Source organism: Apodemus sylvaticus, chromosome 14 (assembly GCF_947179515.1).
Source record: "Apodemus sylvaticus chromosome 14, mApoSyl1.1, whole genome shotgun sequence".
Taxonomy (NCBI): domain Eukaryota; kingdom Metazoa; phylum Chordata; class Mammalia; order Rodentia; family Muridae; genus Apodemus; species Apodemus sylvaticus.
Window position 1 is genome coordinate 60,500,244 of NC_067485.1, and position 10,409 is coordinate 60,510,652.

At 40.8% G+C, this 10,409-nt stretch overlaps 1 protein-coding gene across 4 annotated transcripts; it reads right to left on the reverse strand.

The window, feature by feature from the left end:
• Positions 1-1,600: 1,600 nt before the first annotated feature.
• Positions 1,601-10,184, reverse strand: Thnsl1 (threonine synthase like 1). 4 transcript variants are annotated; one of them, XR_007973289.1, is made up of 6 exons: positions 10,077-10,184; positions 7,597-7,651; positions 6,610-6,761; positions 2,955-5,258; positions 2,704-2,830; positions 1,603-2,124 (listed from the first exon to the last, which is right to left on the reverse strand). XR_007973289.1 is itself a non-coding variant. In XM_052157245.1 (5 exons), the coding sequence occupies exon 4, from the start codon at positions 5,209-5,211 to the stop codon at positions 2,968-2,970; it is 2,244 nt and encodes a 747-aa protein (XP_052013205.1). In that variant the 5' UTR covers positions 5,212-5,258; positions 6,610-6,761; positions 7,597-7,651; positions 10,077-10,184; the 3' UTR covers positions 1,602-2,830; positions 2,955-2,967. The 4 variants fall into 4 exon arrangements, 2 of the variants coding, with proteins under 2 accessions (XP_052013205.1, XP_052013206.1); XM_052157245.1 differs by having other exon boundaries at positions 1,602-2,830; XM_052157246.1 differs by lacking the exon at positions 10,077-10,184 and adding an exon at positions 9,248-10,064 and having other exon boundaries at positions 1,602-2,830.
• Positions 10,185-10,409: the final 225 nt, after the last annotated feature.

Genomic DNA, 10,409 nt, shown 5'->3' on the forward strand with positions numbered 1-10,409 from the left:
GCTCTTTTTTATTTCTTTTGAAACAGGGTTTCTCTGTATAGCCCTGACTGCCCTGGAACTCACTCTGTAGAACAGACTGGCTACAAACCCAGTCATCCATCTGCCTCTGCCTCCCAAGTGCTGGTACTAATGACATGCACCACCACACCCAGTTTCAACTCATTCTTTTTTGTTGTTGTTGTTTGTTTGTTTGTTTTCGAGACAGGGCTTCTCTGTGTAACCCTGTCTGTCCTGGAACTCACTCTGTAGATCATGCTGGCCTCGAACTCTGAAATCCACCTGCCTCTGCCTCCCAAGTGCTGGGATTAAAGGTGTGCGCCACCACTGCCCAGCTTCAGCTCATTCTTGTAAAGGGTAGAGATGCTCACCCTCCTCTCATGGAACTTAGATAGTAAACTAAACAAAACAAAACAGTATTAAAGAAAAAAGGAACTGACTTTAGACATGGACTATAGCTACTTCTTGGGAGCGAAGTAAATGTACCTCTTAAGGTCCCGGAGGTGAAAATGCCTGTGGTGCTCTGATCTTACTCCAGAGACTCATGCACCTCAGTATCTACTTCCCATCCACACTCACTGTACAGTGGAGATGCGAAGGTGGAATCATTCGCACAGCCTTTGCAGCACTATGTCTTGGTTAGCGCATGGAGGAATGCAGAAGGTAGAGGTGCAGGCCTTGCTATAAATGCTAAACTATGCAAAGGGCATCTAAATGCCCCAGGAAGTCAGGCTCCCTTGGAAACATCGAAGCAACAGGGGAGGAGGGAAGCAAGCTATCAGAATGATGCATGTTAACAGAGTTGAAGGAAATTGGACACAAGGCTCACAGGGACGCTGGCCCTTGAAAGGAGGACTACCTAAGTCACACTGGAGGAGAGTGAGCATCTCTACCCTCTACCAGAGTGAGCTAAAGCTGGGTACGGCCATGCACACCTTTAGTCCCCGCACTTGGGAGGCAGAGGCAGGTGGATGTCTGTGAGTCTGTAGCCGGCCTGGTCTACAGAGTGAGTTCCAGGGCAGCCAGGGCTACACAGAGAAACCCTGGTTCAAAAGAACCAAACAAAAAGAGAGGAGCTGAGGGTGATGGGGACTCAAAGGCCACAGACATGAGGTAACCATCTAGATACTGAGAGAATAATCATTTAACAACAGTGAATCAGGAAGACAGTGTCCTCTCTCTCTACTGCTCGACTTACAGAGCGGTCCCTCAGGACCTACACCCACTATGGATCCCTGATTACTTTATAGAAGTATTTCCCTTTTGTTAGCTCACTTATTCATTTAGAGACAGTCCCTATGGAAAACAGACTGGTCTCAAGCTCACACTCCTCCTGCCTCAGCTTCCCTGGTGGTGAGAGCTTAGGTGGGTGATACCACACCATATTCCTTCTTCTGTTAAACTCTACCCTACCGGGCTGCGTGGTTGACTTTTTATGTATCCCCACACTATTTTGCAGGAATTATTTTGTGTTGTATATCACCTGGACTTCATGTGCTCTTCTATTAATTGCTGAGTCCAAAAATTATGGCTCAACATTATCCCCTTAGTTTTAAAGTAGATTATCATACATACACAGAATAACATTAGGATAATTTTTTTATTTTATAATTTTCTAAGTATATCTACTGAAACAAATATTCTGAAATGATAGAATGTGTGCATAAATACAGAGCTTTGAGTTTCTATTAACAAAAAGTGTTTCAAGTGTCTTTTGTTTGTTTGTTTGTTGTTTGTTTGTTTGTTTTAAACAGGATCTCATGTATCCCAGGGTGGCCTCAAACTGTGTGGCTAAACATGACCTTTACCTACTACCTCTATCTTCCTAGGAGCTAAGGATGGAATCCAGGGTTTTGTGCACCTTACAAGGACAGTCCCTGCCTCCATTACAGGCTCTAGAACTACATTTTAGAATCGAAGCCAGAGAGCTGATGTTAACATGTAATTGGTTTAATTTAAAACTTGTACAACAAATTGCTTCTTGCCCATTAAAACTACTCATTTTCTTTTCATCGTTTCAATTTTGAACATTTCTTTGAAAGGTAACCAGAAGCAGTAGCAAATGCTGTGAGGAATGCCATCTTGTGGTGGGGAGCGGCCCACTGCACTTCTTCAGTCAGTCATGCCCTTCAATCCAGAAAGTAAATACTCAGGAAATACACAAATCAGTTAGGATTACTGTCACTACACTACAATGGAAATGAAGCATTTTTAGCAATTTGTGTGGATTTAGTTACCCCAAAATGTTTTTTTAAAGTGAGACAAATAGGACCAGACTATAAATACAGAAGAGCTGCTGTCTATAACTGAACATTTATTAAAGCAACTTAAACATTACTAATCTTGGATCGCCTTCCTCTTGAAGTAGGTGACTTTGTTTCCCTGTCCACTCCTCCACAGGTCTGTCAACTCCTGCATCCTACATCAGTCTGATTTCAAACTTCTCCAGTGCTAACTACAGACATTCAAAGAGCAGTGAATGGTCCAGCAAACCTCTAACTGGATAGTGTAGGGTACGTGTCAGCCACTATTGTCCAAAACAGAATTTGAAAGGGCTTAAAAAATGATGACTCTAATCTTAGTGAGCTTGCTACTTCCTCTATGTTAGCTAACTATCTCAAGCAGCAAATTGTCCAATAAACACTAAATGGCTAGAGATGTAGCACCTAACTGTGCTTAAATATTTTTAAATGCCACTCTAAATACCAGATATTTTGTTCCACTCAGAAGTACAGGGTGAAGGAGAAACTGCCACGCCCAACATGAGCAGAGAATAAAGCACGGCGGCACAGGGTTCCAGGTACTGTGCTGGCCTCTGCCTCTTCTGGAGGACCTGGGGAGGTACACAGCAGGTGTAAGAGTCAGCTCCAAAGATCAGATGCACACATAAACATTTACACAAAACAAAACACTAGTGAGGTCCAAACTGACTTTCAAGGTTTATTATTGCTCCTTACCAAGAAAAACCCCCTACACAGACTTCCTTATGAACCAATTTTGGATGAGTTCTTCCACATGACCCTTCAGGACATCCACGTCAGCTACACAAACTTGGTAGTCCATCTTCTCCCTCTGCTTCATTCTCTCTAATAGAGCCTCATGAGGAGGTGGTAGAGCATTGTATGAGCTCAGTAAGTAGAGCTGGCTTGATGACGCCTGGTTGAGTTCCTCAATCCTCAGTGCCTGCATGATAGCAGGGGCAAACTTGGAGTAGTGAGCTGTAGATGCGATGACCACTGGGCAGCTTTTGTCTTGCATCTTGTCTGCAACCACTTTTGCAACAGCAGTATGTGGATCCAAAATATAGCCTGATGCATGGTAGGTAGTGTTGATGGCCTCTAGGCATTCTCCCTCAGAACACCAGTCAGCAACAAAATCCTTCTGCAGCTTCTCAACTAGCATCTTCTCAATCTGGAAGTGAAGCTGACTCTCCAGCTGATTATATAAATTAGTCATTAACTGTCCATCTTTGTTAGCCATCAAGTATAAATGTCGCTCCAGGTTTGAAGATTTGAGAATATCTATTGAGGGTGAAAACGTTTGTGCTAATTTCCTATTCCTTAGATCATAATGTCCAGTTTTTATGAAATCAGTCAAAACGTGGTTCTGATTAGAGGCACAGATAAATTTTCGAATGGGAATTCCCATCATCTTGGCATACACTGCCGCTAATATGTTCCCAAAGTTTCCTGTGGGAATACAGACATCTACTGGGCTTCCAAAAGAAATAAACCCTTGGCTGACAAGCTCAAGGTATGCGGAGGCGTGATACACAACCTGCGGAAGTAGTCGAGCCCAATTTATAGAATTTGCTGAGCTTAAGATTGTCCCATATTCCACAGTCAGAAAGCCAGTAAAATCAGAATCATTAAATATTTTTCTAATAGCTGTCTGGCAAAAATCAAAATCCGACTTGACACCTATTGCCCATCCATTATCTCTCTGACTGCCAACTATCTCTGCTTTCTGGAAATCACTAACTCCATTCTCTGGGAAAAATGTGACCACAGCTATTCTTTCCTTATCACTTTTATGAAGATGGCTAAACCCATTTAAGACTGCACTCCCAGTATCTCCTGAAGTCGCTACAAGTATCACATAGTTGCAACCTGGTGGGATACAGTAGGCAAAAACATGAGGCATAAGCTGTAAAGACAAATCTTTAAAGGACCCCGTTGGGCCATAGAACAACTCCAAGATGAACTGATTGCCAGAAAGGTGCCTGACAGGGGCAACTTTGGAGCAGGCAAAGTTTTCCCCATACGCAGTTTCAATCATTTCTCCTAGTTTGGCAGCAGGTATGTCCGCAGGGTGAATGCACCTTTCCAAAAGTACCTGGGCTCGTTCTATGTAGGTGGCTCCTATCAGGCTCTCCCACTCCCCGCGGCTTAGTTTTGGAAACTCCTTCTCAGGGACAAAGAGGCCACCATCAGAAGCCAATCCCTCAATCACAGCTTCACTGAAGTATTTTGGTGGAAACTTCTTGTCGTGGTCTTTAAGACAAACATGCCTTGTTGAAATGAATGTTTCTGAATCCACATCTTGGTATCGTCTAACCACATCAAGGACTTTGTCTGCAACCTCCTCAGCTGAAGCCCCACTCTCACAGAAGACTCGGGCATCGTACCATTTCTTATAGTATAGTCTTCCGTGCTTCAGTAAGTCTCTCAGAGATGCTCCAGTGTTCTGGCCAACAATCCTATCAATTCTCACTGATTTCAGACGACTAATTATATCTGTTAGAGGCACATCCAGGTATACAACAATTCCATTTTTCTTCAGATGCCACATGCTAGCATCATGCATGGGATTGGACCCACTGAGAGAAATCACACTTCCAGATGCATTCAAGTTTAACATGGCTTTTCCTTCCTCTTCTAAAAATTGCTCATTACCAACATCCTGCAATTTTTCAGATGCACTCATATTCCAGGTTTTCTCCAGGACATCACCATCCACATCGATGACACAGCAGCCTAATTTGTCACCTAATATTCTGCCAACTGTTGTTTTCCCAGAACCAGGAGGCCCCATCAGGACAATATTTTTGTCTCCAACAAGAGAGTGGGTAGAGTGCCATGACTTCCCCACGTCTGCACGTGCAAAGGCTCGTGGGAGCAGGAGCTGTGTGTGGCTCTGTACTTTAGCCGGCGCGCTAGAAAAACACTTCTGTGTTATCTGTTTCAGATGGTGACATCTGGTAAAGTTCAGCATTTCTCTTCACTTCTCTGACCGGGCCAACCTAGGGGTTGGCTTTAGTCCTTTTTAAGACATAAAAAAGGCATGTGGTTACTTCTTCAACAAACTGCTAGCATCCTGGTAGAACTGAATATATACATGCACTCAGTGCACAGATGTTCAAATTACTTCAAATTGATGGGACACTTAAAAAGTTTTATAATAAAGACTGTACACTATTCTTATTAAAGTATTATAACCATGACATATTAATTACACAATCAATAAGCCTTGCCATGCCATTTCCACCCTGCTTTTATTATGTTCTGATTATTCTTTCCCCACACCCTCCCTCACCCTCCTCTCCCATCCCTCTTCTACTGCCATGTCTATTTAGTTCTTTGAGAAAAAACAGCATTGGTTAATATCTTTTCAAATTTCATGACACCAATAAAATGAAATTCAAAATAAGATATATGACTGAGTATTACAAAGTATAAATATTAACAGCAAAAATACTATTTAGAAAATACCTTATCAGAAAGTCTTTTAAAAGACACAGTAAGTTCTATTAATATCCCTTTTCCTTGTAAAAAAAATATACTGTAGAAAATAGTGGTTCATGATTTCTTGGATTATAACACAAAGTATGTGGATTTATACAAATCTTATTTGTAATTCATGAAAGCTGAACTACAGTCTTAATATTAAATTTATCTTTATGACCATGTTAACTATCATTATTTATTAATTTCTCATAAAATCCACAACAAAAAGCTAGAGTAAATGATCACACTTGCTCATCAGATACTATTTTTTACACTGAGTCGAAGTGTGCCCTCTCCTTCCCTCTGTGCCTCTAACCTATACACTGCTGAGGACAATGTTTGCATATTTTCATATTGGATGCCTTTAAAAGGCCATAGTAGAATGGATAACATGCAAAAATTAATAAAGATTAATCAGAAAAGTCCTCACTTGTTTATGTTCCTACAGCATCATTAGTGGTTGAACTTAAATTCTAGAATTCAGAGAAATAGCCAAGAAACACATAAAGGTACTCAATGGTGAAAGGAAACTTTTTTGGCATCTCAAGATCTACAATTTCCAATATTGATCCAACTCCTGTCTTTGGAAATGTGCTCATTCTTAAAACAAAACATGCCAGGTATAAAGTATTGTGTTACAATAAAATTCAATTTAATAACTTGTAACATTTCTTACATTGAAGGATATAGCTTTATAAGAACAGAGTGTGGCTTTTTACATGCTCTCTGATAGAACTAGTATGCAACTAAACTATAGCAAAAATTAAGTGGTATGTTTAATCATAAACATTTTCCAATAGTTTACTGCTTTTGATACTACCTAAACTCTATTCTACATTAAAATCTTTAGAGTATTTTTTAAAACCTAACTCTGAATTTTACTTACAAGTAAATCGACCAGTCAAGAGGAAAACTTCATTTCTTTATTTCGCTTTGTGCTATGCGTAACTCACTGAAGTGGAAACACAATACAACAGGAACCACAAATGAAGAGTGTGTTAAGTCCAAGGCAAGGTCAATCTTTGCAAAAAGTAGGGTCTACAATGAAAAAGAATAAGTTAATCATAACTTCATACGGTATCCTAAGATTTCATGCATAAATATTTCAAAATGGCACTTGAAATTTGTAAATGATAAGGGCAAATTTTCATATTCCCCAAATCTATTATTGAATATTCAAATACTGGGCTTTTATCTTGCAAAATTTATCATATAAGTGCATTTTAGTAACAGTACTGAAGCTATTTTTATCATCAAGCAATAAAAGACAACATAACCAGGACCGGAGAGATGGCTCAGAAGTTAAGAGCACTAGCTCTTACAGAGGACCAGGATTTGATTTAGTGCCCACACAGTGGCTCAGGACCATTTATAAACTCTAGTTTCAAGACACCTCTTCTAACCTCTATGGGAACCAGACAGGCACATGATGTGCATATATACATGTGAGCAAAACACTCATACAGATAAAATAGTTTAAATAAAAATGACAACATAACCAAATAGAAGCAATTGCCATATCCTTCACTATGACATTTGACTTTAATTATTTAACTGTAGGTTTAATGCTGAGGGCAGATCGGTAAACTAAAAGCTATGAAATGAGTACCTAAACTGTTCTTTCAGATTTTCCTGTTCATCTAAATCACTCTGAAAACCCTGTAAGTCCCTGCTACCCACACACAGGTCTTAGCTACTGAAATGGGTCTCTGACAAATTCAAAGTGTATTTTCTGGAATGTGTCACAGAAATATTAATGCTAATAATTCCCAGTCAATGATAAATATCAAAGAATCTATAGACAGAATCAAATTATCCAGGGACAAGACCAAGCATATCATGTATAACTTTTAGAGAAAACTGTGATACTTACCCCAAATTACAATTTTGCCATGCAGTCTGATACACTCTCTGAAGCAATGCAAAGCCTAGAGAAAAAGTTTAACTTAAATCACTCAGCAATTTTCAAAACTGTACTTTGGTAGTGTGTGTTAGCACTACCTACTTTTAAGGACACCTCAAAACTATATAATTAATCTTGTTTATGCATCTGCACAGGAACACTCTTAGGTACACACATGCATGAAACAACATGATGTACGCACGCGCACGCTGTGCGCGCGCGCACACACACACAAACACACACACACAATATGTGGTGTATTACCTGAGTAACTGGTTTATTCCTATTGTCTTCATAGACAATGAATGTTTCATGTTTGAGTCAACTTTTTACATGGGTTGCTAAATATCCATTCCATAAAGATCAGACAGTAGAAAAGCAAACACTACACATATTAACTTTCCTTACTTTCGCCAGTCTTCCTTTGGCTTAACATCCCACATTCTCATCTTAAATGCTACCTCATTTCCTCTTTCTAAACAACATTGGCAGAGCAAAGTAAAAACAGGACTATTGTGGAGTTCAACTTATAAGTTCTACACACATATCATTTCACAGTAAATGGTCTCATTAGACTAGCAAAAGGCAGGCAAGTGCTATGACAAGTGGCAAATAAAAGAGTATCCTTTCTAATTCTGTTTTAAACTACATACTAACTTTTGCTTTGTAATATTCAGCCATAAAAATAACTTTGGAGACTCTCTGCCCAAGTCTTAGTTGAGCTAATTAAAAGACAGAAGAAGATGGGCTAATTCTCCACTGCTGACCATTTACCTGTAATCTAAGTCTTCACTACGGTTGCTTCTCATTCATGTGGTTAGGGTCTATAACACTCCCACCACCCCTGAACTAGTGAGCATGGCCACTATGAACTGGGTTGGGTTCCCAATGAGCCTTTAGTCACAATGCTTTTGCCAATAAGTGAATATATTAACATATATATACACACACACATATAAATTGCTCATTAATTAATATGAAGGAAGCCAGCAGCACTCTTAACTTATACTTGAATGAAGCTCATCTTAACATACCTGCTTTCTCTGTAATACAAACACACCAGTCTCTTCATACTTTGACCTACTACAGAGCACCAGAGTACTCGGTATAGGAATCACTTTAAGTGGCTATTGAAACTATAAGAATGCAAAACATGATATTCTGGTTTCTCTTCAGATCGTATAAATCTTTCGCCTTTTACTAAAGAATGCAAAAGATGTGGCATGTTTTGCAGAATATCAAAAGGATGTACTTTACTTCAGTTTCAACCTCAAACAAGACGAAACACAGCTCGTCTCACTTCAGCTGGGAACATGCACATACCACACTTCAAAATTCTCACTGCTATGCCTACTTCCATAAATGACTAATAATGTGTGGCCAAGTTTTGAGGAATTATGAATAAACTTAAACAAATGAAACATTGACAGATAGAATCCATGAATAGTATCGGTTAACTTTATGTTGTTTCCCTTCATTGAAAGCTGCATTCCTTTATCCCTTTTCACATATAAATTGTTTCTAATTAGAACATGCCTTGGGGTGTCAATCTGGTTCTGACCACTGGCCTCGAATACCTTAATCCTTGTGTTCTATCCCGAGGACAGGGAGGTATATATACCTTGGCTGATGCCATCAAGTTGGTTAATACTGTTGCATTCTATGAATTCACAATTCAAAGGTTAACATACACAGGAACACATATCCAACAAAAAAAGGTTTTCTCTTTACATGTTAAATAAAAAGAAGCAGAGAGATCGCTTTTTTTTTCAAAAGCAAAAATGGGTGCTCCCTATCCACCCATAAATCTATATGGAGTTTTTAAAGAAAGCCAATCTGCTGTGAAATAAGGAGTCACCCCACCCCCCAAAAAAGATTATTCATATTAACTATGGGCTGCCCAGAAAAAAATAAATCCTATCAAACCGAAAAACAGGAAACTAAATTGCTTATTATTATCGAATTTAGCAAAAGCTTCCAATCACGATTTTCATTGAGCGAAGCCTTCCAAGTGAGAACTGAAAAGTTCACTAAGCCACCAGGCCATTTAACCCATCCACCAGGCAGTGAGAATTGCAGAACTGATGCACTCGACTTGCCTGGCTGGGCAGCTGCCAAGTGGACCATGCAGTCACAAGTGCATACACATGAACGGAAGATCAAACAGCTCAAAGCGAAATAAAAGCACTACTCGGAGAGGGAAAAAAAAATGTCAAAAAGAGGTCAAGGGCTGAAACCTGGGCAAAATACGAGGCCCACTTCCAAAGACTGGTAATCCAGGCACAGGCTAGCGCACGCGCACGCGCCGTGGGGTCAGCAGAGCACAGGGCGCGCCACGGGATTCGGTGCGACAGGTGGATGGGGAAGCGGGGCCTGATGGGGCGCGGCGGAAAGAGGGATGTTAGGGCAACAACCCTCGCTGGACTTCCCTTCCTCCTCCATTAACTCACCAAGAAAACCACCCAGAGAAGAGTAGGGAGAGAAAGGGGAAAGAGAAGCGACTTCGGCACCGCCTTGTAGCCTCAGCCGGCAAACCCGCCCCAGAGCTGCTGCTTCTGCGCCTGCGCCGACTGCGCCCCGCGCCACTAGGTCAGCTACGTAACCCAGACGCCCCGCCCATTACCCCGCGGCTCCTCCCCTTCCCCGTCGGTAGCTCCACCCCTGCAGGGGCGCGTCCTGCTTGTTGGAGACTATTGTGTGACGCCTGCGCGTCTGCCGTGCTCCCTATTGTAGAATTTTTCTTTCCAGATGTACCAAGGAAAAAAGCAAAATGGTTGGGTGCG

Coding starts and splice junctions, on each gene's coding strand:
- Thnsl1 (XM_052157245.1), bottom strand. CDS start 5,211: ATGCTGAACTTTACCAGATGTCACCATCTGAAACAGATAACACAGAAG.